Consider the following 16,671-nt stretch of genomic DNA (forward strand, 5'->3'; position numbering starts at 1 on the left):
TTGTTTGTGGTTGTTGGTGGCTCTGTTCATGGTGCTGATAATGCTGCTGCTGGTGATATTGATGCTGATTATGGCAGTGCCTGGTACTGACGGTGCTGCTGGTATTGCCGCTGATGACGATGCTGGTGCTGATGACACTGGTGCCCATGATAACCAGGTGATGCCGGTGTTAGGGATGGCAATGCTGATGATGCTCAGATAAAGATGCAGGCGATGCTTTGTTTATGGTGGTGCTGCTGCATCCATGAATCATCTCAGTCGACCTATAACCCCTGGGTCCGTCCCGTGACCTGCCAGCAACGAGCCTTTGATACGTCACGTGGCCTCAAGGTGCACCTAGCCTGGCACAAGGGCCGTGATGACGTTACCGCCACTTAGTGGCGAACGGTTGTTGGTGCTGCTGCTGACGATTTTTCAAGTGATTCTGGTGTTGAGGTTGCAGTTGGTGAAGATGTTTCATGTTGATGTTAATTGTGATGTGTTTGTAGTACTGTACTACCAACACTTCATCACTGTCCACATTAAATATAATTGGTGATCATTGCATTAATTTCGCGTGTCTTATTTTCTGCCTCTCAATATATAATTTTTCATATACAGTATATCTCAGCAAATGTTTTCCATTTTCGGAAATATTGTCTCTATGTTTTCATTTGAGAGAGATTGGATTGTTGAATCAATTACCATTTTTATATAGTCAACCAAAATATCGGCAAATCTGTTTTACCAGAATGAATCTGGTAATGTTGCGTTGGGTGTGTTGGCAGTGATGTACAATTACAATTAACAACAACAACAACCAAAACTCAACACGTGTGTCAATAACACTGTGGCCTTCACAGGTAAAATATATAATAGGCAACGATTTGGCCAATGGCCGAGCCTATATATATAATTTCCAAAACGTTGCCTTTTATATATTTTTCCCTTTTAAGGCCACAATGTTGTTGACGAATGTGTTTCACGTGAATAATTTTCTACAATATGATTAATGAATGGTCTAAACAGTATATATATAGGACAGAGTTTACATCTTCATGCGCGACACATGTAACTTCCTCCTTTTCGTCTGAAAAAAAGGGCAAATTTCTGGAATTAAAAAAGCACAGCACGTGGGCTTAGACAGGGCACGTCATGGCTCGAAGGCATGATAGCCGGTGGCCAAGACTCGGGACGGAGTAGCAGCCAAAGGTGAGAAAAGACACCCAACAAGATGACGTTTCACGTGGAAATAGAAGCGATCATCTCGCCGGTAGGAGCAGATAGATGTCTTGTTGCAATTGCGGAACGGTGAGAGATGTTAACGACGTGGGGGTTGGGACTTCATCCTGCAGTGGATAGATCTTAGCTCACGCTGCCGCTGATTATGGCATTCACTTATATCGCTACATCTGCATAAAGCAGAGAACCTCTATCCCGTGACGTCACCGCGTTCAGCATCGCTATTCCGATTCCAAAGGAATCGGAGCCGAGTCGCAGCGCAAAGCGATTGCAAAATGTCATCAAAATTAGTACTGAATTGTAAACCTAATGAAGCAATATATTTTTTTTAATGAAGCACAGTGAAAGAGCAGTGTATAACACAAAGTTACGATACAATTCGATAGTTGTAAAAATAATAGTGCGTGTTAACACGATGCAACTTGACAAACGTGAATTAAATATGAAGTACATATCATCCGAAACAATGTATTTTTGTGAACTATAATTTAACAAATTTAATTGATGAAAATTTTAAACAGTAATTGTAATTATCTCTCGCTAAATGTAACCCCTTAATTGTAAAAACAAAAAAAATGCGTGGAACATTCTTTGTATCAAACTATTTTATTCCTTTTACACAATCAGTAAAAAAACTAAATATATAGTAAAACATTGCTCACGCATGATCATTATGATGATTACAGAATTATTAATATTAATTTAAAAAAACAATATTTGGTCAGAGAGGACCTACATCGTACAGATGGTGGAAAATTTTAATCTGTTCGTGTGCCGCTGCTCAGCGGATTCTTCCATCGCATGGGTCGATATGTACGAGAGGTGGCCCTGAATTCGGGTGGCCTTCATCCAGCGGTGGATTAACCATGGCTGCTTGCTGCTACTGCTGTTGACGACTGTGTGGCAAAAAAAAACGTATTTTGTCCCTGCGTAGGGAAGTGTTATTTCCTAATTGCTTATGCATAAAAAGTAGAGAAAATGGCTATTACTCCCCACAAACTTGGCTTTTGTGACCAGGACAGTGAGATTTTTTTAAATGTACCTATTTTCAATGAGAAAACGTGGTGTGCATTTGTGTCATTCCTTCACGTAAAGTCCTGGACACAAAGGCAAAGTTTGTGGGGAATAATAGCCATTTTCTCTACTTTTTAGGCATAAGCAATTAGGAAATAACACTTACTACCCAGGTACAAAAAATGTGTGACACAGTGCATGATTCGAGTGAAAATCAGGAATGCATCATCTCGATTCCGGAGTCGTGCGCGGTGATTTGATGCGTGAGGAAATCGGAATCGCCTCCCGTTTCTCTGCAGCGCTCATCGAGGGTGGATGGTTGGAGGAGGAGGAATGGCCGTGCAGAGTGAGTGGCCTCGCCTGCCATCTCATCACCTCCACGCCTTACCCCAGGGTGGTGGAAGGGGGGGTGGGGTGGGGGGCTTGCACGGGGGTGCCGAGGGTGATGGTCGGGATGATGGTGTGGGTGGGGGGGGGCTGTGATAATGTTAATAATAGAATTGATGATGGTGATGATGATGTTAATGCTGGATGTAATGATTGGGGGTGATGGTTGGTGTTGCATCTGATGTCCATGCCAATGGTACCTTTGGTGGTAATGACGGTCCCCTGTGGTGGTGATGGTGATAATGATGCCTGTGATGTTAATGAGGGGAACAATGGTGATGATCATACCGGTCATGGTAATGCTAATGGTGTTTGTGATGATGGTGTTTGTGGTTATGATGATTACGCCCGTGATGGTAATGCTAATTATTTTTCGAATAGCGATGCATTTGATGTTCATACTGTTGGTCACGGGACTAATGCCTATGATGTATCAGCATGTATTGAAGATGGTGATGTCAATTACGTTAATGATGATGGTACTTATGTTGATGATTGTGAAGATGTTAAATATGATAATTCTGCTTGTGGTGATGGTGATGATGCTGCCTATGATGTTAATGACCCTGTTGATGATGATGATGATGAAGGTGATAATGCTGGTGATGATGTCTCCTGTTACTCATTTTGCCACTGATGCTACTGTTGATGATGCCTGTCATATAACGCTGTAATGGGTGTGTGCTGCTAATAATGATGCCGCTGCTGTGATGATCATTTTTTTAAAAAAGCCTACACTACCGCCTCTATTGCTACCGATCATTCATGTGCTGGTGCTGCTGTTGCTGGCAACAATACTGCCTCTGGATAGTGGCGATAATTGTGGCGATATTATTGCTGCTGATGATTATTGCCTCTGATGATGCTGATAGCGCTTGAGCTCTTGCTGATGATATTGCTGCCGATGATGATTTGACCCTCCTCACTTCGTTGCTACTACTAAAGACGCCGAGGCTGTTTAATCACTGACGATGGTTGTGAATCTGCTGCTGCTAATGCCCCTATTAAGGTTCCACTCTGACGATATTGTATCATTCATCCGCCAAGTGTTCGAAGAGTCTTACGTCATTTTTAATTATCATTAGAATGAGCAATGCTTTGCATAACACGGCAATTCTGAGGGTAACCGCACTGTGTCACTGCGTTCAAACAAATGTACCGTACCATATGCCAATTCAGTGACACAGTGTCCGGTGATGTTGCTTGCTCCCTCTGTATCTGCTTCACGTGCGTTTAATCCCGAGCTGTGGCCAACATCAGGAGTGAGTTCATTTATGAACTCGTCTTAATCCCCCTCCCACCCCTCTTCACCAACGCACAATGATTAGTGTAGTGAAGTATGGTCAAGCAATCGCAATGACTGACAGTGTGCGGAGGCCTTCATTCAGCAGTGGATTGACAAAGTGATGTATATTACTGTTTACAACCTCATTGGTACATGCGTGACTTATGTAAGGCCATCACGCAATCCTTCAACTGATCACGTGTTCGCAGTGTAAATCGAACGAGCATGCAGCATAGCGATTATTTCCACAGCATGATGTAGTATGTACATTGTGTGCTTATACATGTGTGTGTTTATATACATATATAAAAGGAAAACCTGGCTTCACGACGTAAGACGACATCGTAAGAGATTGGTGCCAGAAAGATGTGGCACTACTTGAGCATGCAGGCACAAGAAAGAGGGAAGTGGAGACGAATGACGAAATCTACAGCGGAGACCTACGGGCTATCTGCCCCAAGTGGATCGTGATGATAATGATGATACACATATAGTACGGATTCTAGAGTTGCTGCCAATAACCAAATCACCTGGAATGTGCTTTATCTCGTCAGATATCACAAAACTAAGGGGGTGGGGGGGGGCGAGAAGAGGGTGTGGTTGAGCCGGCATTGGTGAAGTATGGTCAAATGACCCCCTTCGTACGACAGTGACTTGACAACAGGCCACGTCTGTACTTGTACATTGCGCGATGCATTCATATGTAATTATATACCGGGTCTGTGACATATGTACGTATTTTTTCTTATTTACCAATACGTAGTTCTTATACAGAACTGCATTTATCTGCTTTGGGAAAAGAAAAAAAAACACTTGTTGAGTCAATTTGGTTCCCACCTGCGTATTTAAATACATGGCTGCCGAGATGATTACAATGGTTAAGAAGGCACGGGCGACGATGTACTGTGTAAGATGGTCAATGATTGTGCCCTGGACAATAATAGACTAGTACTGAAATGGCAGTCATAAACATTTATTTACATCTTTCAATATTTATTTCACGTAGGATGAGGGCCCATTGAAAATTACGCAATCAAAGTGAGCATTCCCACCTTGACACAATTTGTTCGTTCGGGGCCTAAGATTGTTTTTTTTTTCCCCCTGCAGCTTAAAATTGTTTCGACAGCTCAGTTTATCGACGGATGTTGCACGTGAATGTCGCTGCTGCATCTCCGTAAGAAGCCATGACTTGCAATGAGCAATCTACCAAAGATGGGGAACGTTAAGATTGAAGCAGTGGGCCAAGCCACCCAGCGTGTGCGGGTGGTGTATCTGACCCTGGGATCCACGGACCAGAAGAGGGAACCAAGCATGAAGCTATAAAAGAGGGGGGGGGGGGGGGCGGCACTGGACAGGGGGCCACATTTCATTTTTTGCACCAGAGCCCATGCCAACCACACTACTACGTCACTGGTCCCAGAGGTGTTGTTTCCAAGGGAGACTTTCCGTGTGCTGCATGTAGCAATTATGTTCTCGATGATGATAATTATTATTGATCATTGTAGCCCATCGTCAAGTGCATCGGCCTGCCAGTCCAGCCAGTGTCCAGCGGACGACGGATACGGGGTCGGTACTCGCCCATTGGGGGCTCTAAGCAGACAATATTAGGGGTCCCCCCCCCTCACCCCCCTCCTTTAAATCTATAAACTTCTCGTGGGATTGCAGAAGAGAAACAGACAAGAGGTAGAAATGAATAGAGAGTTGAAAAAAATGTGGACAAAAGTTGTAATGAGATGATGCAACAAAAATGCAGCGCAATTAGAGGGATGTGGACAAAAGACTGAAACGTGTTGATGTGATATAAGAGCCATCATTGGTGATATAAGAGATCTGCAGTATGATGGTGATGAGCAGGGGCGCAGCTAGGATTTTGACTTTGGGGGGGCTGACTTCAATATTTTGAGATATCCAGTGTTTATGTTTTCCAATGGGCGCCACAAATGTATAAAACAAACTTTATTGGATTTGAACGCGGAGTTTATTAATAGGTCGGAGCCGCTGATGTGGCTAATAAGTTCGATAAGTTCGAAAGGCTGCCGCTCAAGCAGCCAGCAATTTGCAGCAGCCAGATATCCGGTTATCCCCATTACCGACTTTCCCAAAATTTCAGGGGGGGCTAAGCCCCCCCCAGCCCCCCCTGTGGCTCCGCCCCTGGTGATGAGAAAGACATATCAGCCATCGTATGATACCCGGTGCATCCTTGTGTGTTTTTTCTTCATTAATTGAGGGCCTCTTTAGATTTCTTGGAGCCCTAAGCTTTTGCCTCGTTTGCTGAAATGCCTTAGGGCACCGTTGAAAACGAATTTCTCTAAAACTGCTTTTATGTTTAATTTGTTGTCCTTCCCCCGCACCTACGATCAGCACGGTTGACTACGTACGGTGTGAATGAGGTTCATCGTATATACGGACATAAACAAGCACTCGTGGAAAACTTGCGAGAGTGCTTTGCGACTATCGTTTTGACCGTGCCTCTCATCTCTCAGCCGCCTGCTACAGTCCCGCGCGGATGCTGCTGCTGGGCAGCTCGCTGGCCTTTGAGGAGGTCCGCTTGGAGCTCCTGGCCGAGCTGGGCTCATTGCCCTCCGACTCTGGGCCTAAACGACCCGGCGAGCTGGGCCCGTTAGCCTCGGATGGCGGCGTGAAGCGACCAAGCCAGCCGTCTGGCCGGCGGAGGGAGGTGGGCACTCTGCCGCTCGTGAAATCGACGCTGAAATCGCCGGTGGAGAACTACGTGAGGACGGTACGGAACGGCGGTGGCGGTGGTGCTGATTCTAAACTAAAATTAAACAAAACTTTTTGTTTTACCAGGTAAAGCCCACTGAGCTATGTAGATCTTTTTCAGAAGAGACCTGGCCACAAATGATAGCTCAACGAAGTGGCTTATTGTATGGAAATGTATATCTTGATTCTAAATGTGGAGGGAAAAACTGGAGGACCCAGATAAAAATCCACGTGACCACAGGGAGAACATGCAAACTCCAAATATACAGGCATCAGGGTCGGGATCGAACAAGCCACCTCATGTATACCAAGCGAGATAGTTAACATCTCGTCACCGAGGGGATCTGAAAGCAGAATTTTTTTGTGGGCCACCCTTTAAAATGTATAAATGACAAAGACAAAGTTCTCCCATATAGCTTAAACAGACTTTCGGGCAAGTGTTGTTAGCGAGTAGCACCTATGAAGGCTGGCACGGTACACGAGGGGGTGGGTTCCAGCACCACGCCCGGCTGCCTTTGTCTCCAAAGCGACGATGTTTACACACAACAATCGGGTACACATTTAAAGGCTGCGTCGACCCAGGCGAGGTCCAATACTGGTTCAGATATTCGTCACTGATGTTGCTCGTGAGCAAAAAATTGAACGCGAGTCGCTGGGTTCGCAGCCCAGCGCGGTGTGCTAACCACTGCGCCGCCACTCGCCGCATAATACGCAGAAACGCATGCACGGCCGTTTAGCACGGTTGACTACATACGGCGCGAAATAAGTTCAACATACATACATTGCCTCTTACCGTTACTCCATCCCCTGTCGGGTCCAATCTTACCCACCGACAGCCTCCTGCGCTGTCCCCATGGGGCGTGTACGCTGGGCTGGAGAAGCCGGCGTACACATGGACCCTGCAGGAGGTCTGCCGGTGGCTCAAGCGCAACTGCCCCCACCATTACCCCAGCCTCCTGGAGCTGTTCTCTCAACACGACATCACCGGTAACCTCGCGTCAACAAGAGCATCGGTTTCAAACAAGACGCAAATATGTGTACATAGCACGTAGTCTCTTTCTTTGTGCATAATACAAACAAACAATCTATCAGCATTTCCTGAAGAAGTGCATTGTGGTCCTGTTGTCTGAGATCAACATTGAGCAAATTTGGCCAACTGACAGCAGAAACACAACTTTTAATTGACAAAAAGAGTCTTAATGTCACTAATGGGGGCACGGATTCTCTGCACAACCAAACAAAAGACCAACAGCAATGATCGAACACAGCAATCATTGACCACCATAAACCACAATGACTCACAAACTCTGATGAATCATCCAATACAGCCACCAAATACAACCTATAACTCCTGTCAGCCATGACCACCAACCATGACTTCACTAACCACAACCACCAATGACCAACTTCCTTCGCGTAGCTGGGAGATATGATCACCAATGTTCGTAGATCCATGTCAAGGTTGGTTTCTGAGCCAGTGGATGGCTTCAGGAGTCGCATCGTGGTCAACATCTGAAAAGCTACCAGCGAATGATCGATGGAGGCAGGGGTGGTACGATGTAGTCCATGATTTGGAATTGGTGAAGGCAGTCACACCATGGCCTATTCTTGGTTTTATATCGATGCAGAAGATAGCCGCATCTGCCATGCAATTTTTTGTTGTGATTCAATTACGCAATCAAATCCAAACCACTGTTTGCCCAAACGAAATCCCAGGAACCATCAACCGAAAGGCGTACACCATTTATCCTCGTTGAGTTTGCGTACAATATTTTGTATTTTTTTTCATTTAACAGGGCCCCATCGTTGAGATGAATTGCTCTTGCCAATGACATCCGATAAACTGCTGGTTAATACTGGTCTGGCCAATAGGCAATGGACTAAAAATATACTTTTATGTGGAGAAATGAATCTGAAGTCGTGTTATTTATTTACCTAGAATGCTCCACAACACTGAATGTTTTTTGTTACACTATGGGGTTGTTTTGTATTTGTATGCGTTGTGCGCGTTGGTACACAGAGACACAGAATGCAGTTCTGCTTACATACGCTGTTTCCCACAAGGCCGCTTGATAAAACATTTTTTATCTAACCTTCCCACAATGCCTTTTGTTTATTTATTCCCCGCAAGGCCGAGCGTTGTTGCGGCTCAACGAAGGGAAGCTGGCGCGCATGGGCGTGCATCGGGAGAGCCAGCGCCAGGAGCTGCTGCAGCAGCTGCTTCAGCTGCGTCTGCGTGAGGAAGCGCAGCAGCTATCGCTGCTCAGCCGAGGTGAGCGAGGGAGGAAATGTTTCAGCCGAGACACGAGTAGAACTGGCTTTGTCCGATCTTTTAAGTAATCGATTGCCGACAATCTGTTCGATTACTCGACTTGGTCGGACAACACACAAAAAAGAACGTTGGTAGGAAAAAATAAAATTCTCACCTCTGTTTTACACACGTGACGGTGGTCGGGAGATGATGGGCGGGGCTTTATGACGTCGTTGGGATTATCAGCGGTGTCACACCAGCCATGCCTATGATACCATACAAAGAATGTTTGTCGCATTGCCATCAAACCCACATTTTTTTATTTAATGTTTATCTCAGAGCTGGAATAAGTCAAATTCAATTAAAAATCCTATTTAACGTGTTTTTCTGTTTTCTTCAGTCATGAGTAACGAGGCTAAGACTGCCGGTTCAGGACACTCGACATTGCAGTTTAATCACAGGTGGCTACCTGGTTGAATGCTCTGACCAGTTAAATCACAGGTGGCTACCTGGTTGAATGCTCTGACCTTTGAGCCAGCCGGCCAATTTTAAAACCATTTTTTCAATAGATATCATACATTTTTAATGATATCACCAGGAACCTCGAGAAATGTCAACAAATGATTGTTCAACTAAGGAACATTTCAGTAAGGATTAATTATTTGCCTGTCTGCCTGTGCTGCGTTGCAGGATGGGGAGAGAGTTTGTAACTGGAATATGGAATTTTTGGCTGTGCCAGTGCTGAATCATTGGAAGAGGGAGAATTGGAAGAAAGCCTGGCACAGATCATCGAGAAAGTAGGGAATGGAGATTCCGCTCACATTGACGTAATCTTGTGTCGTCACATGTGCCATTTTTCACCGTTACGTAATGACCATCACTTGTGTTTTATTAGGGCTGCAACTCACGGCTGATTGTGTCACACACTCTGAACCTCCGTTGTGATTGACAATGAGTCACAAATTCATTGCTTGCGGTTATGTTTATATCTTTGAAGCCCTGAATGAACAAGGTGTGCTTTCGTACCATTTGGAGGATTATTCCAAGTCAGTGGAATTGGCTGCCACTTCCAAAAGGCAAAAATTGGCACCCAAATGGGGCAGTTTCTTTATTGGATGGCTCGCCATGGCTGAAGATTTTGAATTGGTTTTTATCGTAAATTTTATTAGCAAATTCTGAAATCCAAATGGAGTAATCTTATATAATGATTAAAACTGAGGGCTCATCAGCAGTTGTTGCAGCTCTATTTTTTATCTATCTTCTGAATTAGCAGTGTGTGTGTGAATGTATTTACGTGTGTATGTATATATATTCATGTGTACAGTATTTATCTGTGCATATTTTATGTGTGCTGTATATCTTCACATATCATATCCTGGCCTGGGCCTCTCTTAGGTATTTTCGGCGAAAAAATAGTACCTGGTGTGGTGGTGCTGGTGGTACTGGTGGTATGGTCATGAACATCAGCACTGGGGAGACAAAGGTGGCCAGGAGCACGTGGTGCTGGCAACACCACCAGCTGTTCTGCCGTGCTGGCCTTAATAGGCACTTACTCGCAGCGCTTGCCCCAACAGGGTAACCAGGCTCACATAGGTCTGTATTTGTGTTTGTAACTAATTGGTGTTTGCACTTTAATTGTAAATGGTGGCGTTATTTATTTATGTTGGAGGAACAATGGTGCACTTTCGTAAGGACTAAATCTTGAAGCAACCTATTGTAGCATCACCTTTAATTTTGTTCTCATCACGGGTATTTCCCAGATTATAAGGTGATCCGAAAATTACGACGCGCCACAAACTTTGTGCCCGGTGTGAATAAAGTTACACAAATCTGGTCTCGCACACACGCACACGCGCACGCGCACCGGAATACAAAACGCACCCCCGACTTTTAATTTATAAAATACAGAGAGAAAAAGGCGCATGCAGGGGAGAACGGTGCAACTTGGTGAATATGGTATATTTATTCCCCTTTCATCCAATATATTTCCCTTTTTCCCCCACATAATTTATTTTATTATCTGATGCAGGAATTTATGTTGAGTATATTTTTTACTATATATAACTTTAAGTGTACACCGAGTAACTGTGTTCACCTGTGTAAGTCGTGACCCCCACCGTGCTCTTCCGGTAGCTCCGTTGACTGAGGAGGTTTAGTAGAGTAGTCCAGTAGTGCATGTCTGTGTTAAACTCACAGTGCTTGTGACAACGTTTCTGTGACTGCAGTAGCCAGCAGAGCAGGGCTTGCACGTACATAGAGCCAGCATTGATGAGAAATCGATGTCTCGCAGAGGTAAGAAAGGCAGTCTTAGGCACTGCTGTCCCTAACTCAGACCCCTAATACCTAAACCTAGCCCTTACCTCTGGCCCTTAACCCTCACCTTTCCTACAAATATGGATTAAGTTTAGCAGTCTAAACCCTTTACCATAAACCATACCCTAACCCATAACCTAAACCGTAATAATAACCTATAATCTTAAAACTTGATGCCGAACTCCAAACCATAACCCCCCCCCCCCCCAATCCTCTAATCCTAACCCAACACAAAAACTAAAGGACTATCACTCCTTTATATTTAATCAACTGAAAACTAAGGAAGTGAACATTGGAAAGGACCTGAAATAGATAAGCACAACCGATAGAAGTTATGGCATTGCATTACATTCTGGTCTGTAATGTGAAGACAGTAGCGCTAGAGACTTGTTTTTTGCCATATTTGTGGGCACAACCTTGGTATCAGAGAAAACTGTACGAAAATGGCTTGTTAACATTTACTGACAATAATAATAACCATGAGGCATGTCATCATGCATCGATTCATAGACTGACATCCATTCTGACGCTCATATCAAATCGTACGTGAAATAAACTCTTATTTATAAAGTATGCAAATTATGTGCAGATGTTAATGGTGCAGACAACACTGTACAAATAATACAAAAATGTAATAAACTGTATAAATGAGACGTTAAAGACGAGACAAAAAATAATCAAGTATTCAATTGATTTGTGACTCCAAATTGTGAAGATTCCTAAAATGGCCAGGAGGTTGAATTATTACATGCCTAATAATAACACAATTGAGTTTAAAGTCAATTACGTTACATAGTTATTGGTTAAGCCCCACGTCAGGAAATTGAGCCCATCACCTATTAGTTCAAGGGTGTGGAACCTATGCCCCATGGGCTTCCGAATACAGCCCACAAATTCACCCCATTCGGCCTGTGGCCACACGAAGCCCACCACTTCAAAATGGCCCACAAATTATATTTATCTGTCACTGATAGCATCCTAGCTGCACTAATTGGGTCCTAGAGGGTGAATAACTTCGACTTGGCAACAACACAGTGTTTTGCTATCTTAACGCACTCAGTCACATCTGTCAGGGCAAGGACCTCTCGCCATGACAGACGTGACAGGCGTGCGTTCATGTAGTATGTGGTATTTGAAAGTCCTAGAAAGGTATTTGAAAGTCATCGTTGGCCTTCAGGAAGGAAAAGGTTACCCACCCCTCTCTTGCTGAGCACTGGGTTTAAGCCCAAGGGCTGGGTGCCTTCAAGGGTCGATGTCCACGGCAGGACACTGACCCAGCACCTCTTCGGTCTATTCGTGTCTTTACACTCGGGATGAAAGTTAAAAAGTCAAGGCATATGTAATATGCTTCATGTTCTCATCAAAGTCACCAATTTGGATGTGATTGGTTAAAAAAAAGACGAAAAATAAGTTCAAATAATGAGTCGGTGAATTAATGAATAAGTGAATGTTGGAACCCAATGTGGAAACAAAACTTCTGCAGAGAGAACAATACTTTCGTGCCAAAACCACGTGCAGTTCTTAGAATTTACTTTGCGTGACTTTTCTCTGGAAAAAGTCAAAAAAATGTCGTTCATCGAGTCTGGACATCCTCACATTGTGCTGGTGACGATTTGCCGTGGATCCGTATTTTATTTAATAAAGTATCGAGATGAGAAAGTTGTAGGTGTTGGTTTTTTTCCCTCCTTTTAAAACTTTCTTTTTATATTTTACGTGTAAATCTGTGTATTCAGCGGTAGTTATAAGCACCACGCTACACACCTGAGTGTTCGATTCCTGGCCACAGCTAACATCAGTGGTGAGTAACAGCTGAACCGGTCCTGGGCTCCTCCGACCACCTTCATCGACCTGCATTGACCAGCGTGGTGAAGTATGGTCAAATAACCCCTACAACCAACAGCGTGGAGAATCCTGCATCCCGCAGTGGATTGACAAAAAAAAACACTCTCCTTTGTGCTTGAGTGCCTCGTGTCGTCAACATTTCCTCATTTAAAGTCATTTGGTGAGGTTATCAAACCTGTTAACCCATACGGTTTACTCTTGCACAGCGACTTTGAGTTTTCAGGTCCGTACGGCGTACAGCCGTTTCAAAACGGGCAACAAAATACATAATTTTAGTAACATAATTTGTGTCTATTTGTTTGTGTTTCTCCCTTGTGATGGGACTTAGTAGGATGAACGTTGAGATTGATAAGGGCACGAGGTGACCAATAAGATCTGCATCGGTGTGTAATAAGATAGGGCACTGATAAGCGGTTGACAGTTCATAGTTTCATTTATTTGTTATAGCCCTGTGAGCCATTCGGCTCTTGAATCGGGTGCAACTGCAACAAACAAAAAAACATGAACAAGAAAACATCTTAAAGTGATTATGTGACTGTGCAAACAGAAAATACAGGAAAAAATCAAAATATTCCTGAAATAGCACCGTACATCAACGCTGTGTGCAAAAATCCCAGTGGGATGCAAGTCAAATAACAACAACAACCACAAGACAACTAAGATTAAGGCCATCAGTCTAACTCCGTACTACAATAAACAAAAACATGGCCAAAACAAAAAAAAACTTTTCGAAATCGCCAAAATAAAAGCCATGAATGCAATGTAACAGTGACCATAGGGACTGTGACCGAATTTTTAACAATAAACTACATAAATAAATTATAACACCAAAATCTAGAGCCATATTTTAGGCCACTGAATAGCAGTGGCAGCTAGGGTTGTACAACTCCTCTAGAGCAGTTTTGAGTGAAGATCTCATAGGTAGTGATGCAAGTTGCAGTTTATTGGCAATAGCATTCCAGACCCTGGGGGCATCAATAGCAAAGGCCCTTCCTCCAGTTTTTGTACGGCAATAGGGAATGTGAAGCTGGAAAATGAGCGAAGACCTGAGGTCAAATTTGTTCTTTGAAACAGAGAGGAGATCCAGTAGGTAGTCTGCAGAATTTTTTTAAGTACATCGTGAATAAATAAGATCTGGTTCACAAGCCGTCGAACATTAAGAGATGTTAAGTTTGACCCAATGTAGAGATCACAGTGGTGACAGGTGTAGGTTACACAAAAGATAACGTGTGATTATATTATCTGGCCAAGACCTGGAAGCAAGCAGCTAAAGCTCCCAATGGAGATGATGGAGAGGTGAAGTTACAGCTGCCATTGCCCACCATGACTTGCTCTAGGCGAGGTGCACGATAAAGTGGCAAAAGCTTGCTGGTTAAAAGCACGGACAGACCCAGGTGTTCATTTCGTGGGGCATATGTCGACAAATAACCCTGTAAAAATGACAATCTCAGGGTGAATGAATGGCCAAGGACCATAGAGTAGACGTAACTATTTAAAGACACAAGCCAAGGGGCGCAGACAAAGGCAATTAAACACAACCCAGCACTTTAAATAAGGATACACGTATGCGCAAGCATTGCTTTTGCTAACCGCCTCTAGGGCAAAGAGTAGCTCGTCAACCATACAATCAAATTGGCGTCCAAGGTTCGCTCGTGTCGCTATCTGCCTCGAGGGCGTCTTGCTTCCGCATTTGTAAGTGCATCAAATTCCTTTTGGCCTCGCTCCCGCAGTCGGAGGCTTCATAGCGGCCCCGTTCTTAGCGACGGGCGGCCGCTCTTGGGAAGGAGTGGTGCGTCACTTCTATACAACAACACAAAATTCCACCACTTTGTCTACTTCGTTTTAAAGAGTTTGGCTGAAGCTCGCTGGACGCGGCGAGGTGTGATGCCCGCCGGCCCGCGCGGACGCTCACAAGAAGCCTAATGCGCCACCGCGGGGCAGGCGAGACGCACACGGAGCCCGACCGAGGCGGGGGCGATGCTGCCGGGCGGTGCGTCCAGGCAAGCAAGGGGGCTCCGTACGTGAGTAGGCCGCCGCCGCGACGCACCCGCCCGCCCAACGCCACCAGCGTAGCCTCGCCGCCGCCGCACACATGCACGCCAAGAAGCGCTACCTGCTGCTCGCCATCGCCGCGGCCGCCTGCTGCCTGGCGCTGCTGTCGGTCGCCACGCTTCTGGGCGCCGTGGCCACGGGCGCGAGGTCGCGTTGGGCCCCCCGCTCTCGCCTAGCGCAGCAGCGGGGCCACGCGTGGCCCCGCTGGGAGGGGGCGCCGCTGCCGCCGGCCTTGCTCGGCGGCAACAGCGACGGAGCGGCGGGACCGTCGTCGCCGGGTTCGTCCTGGGAGGAGGATGACGACGAAGGAGGGCAGCTGCAGCAGGGACACGGGCTGCACGGGCAGCAGCAGCAGCAGCAGCCGAGGGAGAGGCACCGAGTGTCGCGTCGCGGCAGCAGCGCGTACCGGGGCCGGCGCTGCCGCATGGAGACGTGCTTTGACGCGACGCCGTGCCAGAAGCACGGCTTTTCCGTATACGTGTACCCGCGCGCAAAGGGCGACAAGGTGTCGGAGACCTACCAGAAGATCCTCACGTCCATCGAGGAGTCGCGCTACTACACGACGGACCCGAAGAAGGCGTGCCTCTTCGTGCTGGGCATCGACACGCTGGACCGCGACCGCCTCTCGCACCAGTACGTGCACAACGTGCGCGCCCGAGTCGCCGCACTGGCGCACTGGAACGGCGGTCGGAACCACCTGGTGTTCAACCTGTACTCGGGGACGTGGCCGGACTATGCCGAAGAGGACCTGGGCTTTGACACGGGCCAGGCCATGCTGGCCAAGGCGAGCGTGAGCGTGGACAGCCTGAGACCCGGCTTCGACGTGTCGCTGCCGCTCTTCTCGCGGGAGCACCCGCGCACGGGCGGCGAGCCGGGCGCGCTGCGCGCCAACAACGTGCCCCCGCTGCGCCACCACTTGCTCGTCTTCAAGGGCAAGCGCTACCTCACGGGCATCGGCTCGGACACGCGCAACGCGCTGCACCACGCGCACAACGGCCGCGACGTGCTGCTGCTCACCACGTGCCGCCACGGCAAGGACTGGGCGAGGCACAAGGACGCGCGCTGCGACGCCGACAACGCGGAGTACGAACGGTGCGTCTTTGGTGGTGGTGGTGGTGTGGGGGGGGGTGCCTGGGAGTCGGGCACCGATGAGGTTGAGAGAGAGAGAGAGGTCGGGTCTTGATTGGGGTGGGGGGTTGGGGACTGAACTCATGTTACTCACGTCTAGGTCCTGGAGCGTTAAGTGGGGTGGTTTGGAATATGTGGTTGTCAAGGTGTGGGTTATTAAGTCGGGGTCTTGGTGGGTCGGTGCGCGTGAGGTTTGAGATGTAACTGATGAGGTCAAACTGGCGTCTGGCTGTTCAACTAATAGCTGCGTCCGTGTGCGGTAAAGTTTGGAATGGAACGAGCTAGGATTGGAGTGGATTACAGAGGGCAGAGTTTGAGAGTTTCTGGGTCGTGTGTGGGAGTATTGGCTGTTGCAAGAATAATGCGTTTGGGTTGGAGGTCTGGGTATTGAAGCTGGTGTCCTGATGTCTGGGTCTGGGTCGGCGTGTGGGAGTATGGGCCAAATGCCATTATTGTG

At 46.4% G+C, this 16,671-nt stretch overlaps 2 protein-coding genes across 2 annotated transcripts in view; both read left to right on the forward strand.

Moving 5' to 3' along the window:
• The first annotated feature begins 2,468 nt into the window (after positions 1-2,468).
• SAMD12 (sterile alpha motif domain containing 12) lies at positions 2,469-12,851 on the forward strand. Its single transcript, XM_032969960.2, has 5 exons — positions 2,469-2,581; positions 6,391-6,647; positions 7,465-7,615; positions 8,760-8,900; positions 9,570-12,851. The coding sequence occupies exons 1-5, from the start codon at positions 2,551-2,553 to the stop codon at positions 9,587-9,589; spliced, it is 600 nt and encodes a 199-aa protein (XP_032825851.1). The 5' UTR covers positions 2,469-2,550; the 3' UTR covers positions 9,590-12,851.
• A 98-nt stretch (positions 12,852-12,949) lies between these two features.
• LOC116951675 (exostosin-1a-like) overlaps positions 12,950-16,671 on the forward strand; it is a 46,453-nt gene continuing 42,731 nt past the window's right edge. Inside the window, exon 1 of the mRNA XM_032970486.2 lies at positions 12,950-16,178. Coding sequence (XP_032826377.2) covers positions 15,127-16,178 — 1,052 coding nt within the window. The 5' untranslated portion in view covers positions 12,950-15,126. The remainder of the gene's footprint in view (positions 16,179-16,671) is intronic.

Source organism: Petromyzon marinus, chromosome 43 (genome assembly GCF_048934315.1).
Source record: "Petromyzon marinus isolate PM22_M1 ecotype Great Lakes invasive population chromosome 43, UKy_Petmar_22M1.pri1.0, whole genome shotgun sequence".
In the NCBI taxonomy this organism is placed as follows: domain Eukaryota; kingdom Metazoa; phylum Chordata; class Hyperoartia; order Petromyzontiformes; family Petromyzontidae; genus Petromyzon; species Petromyzon marinus.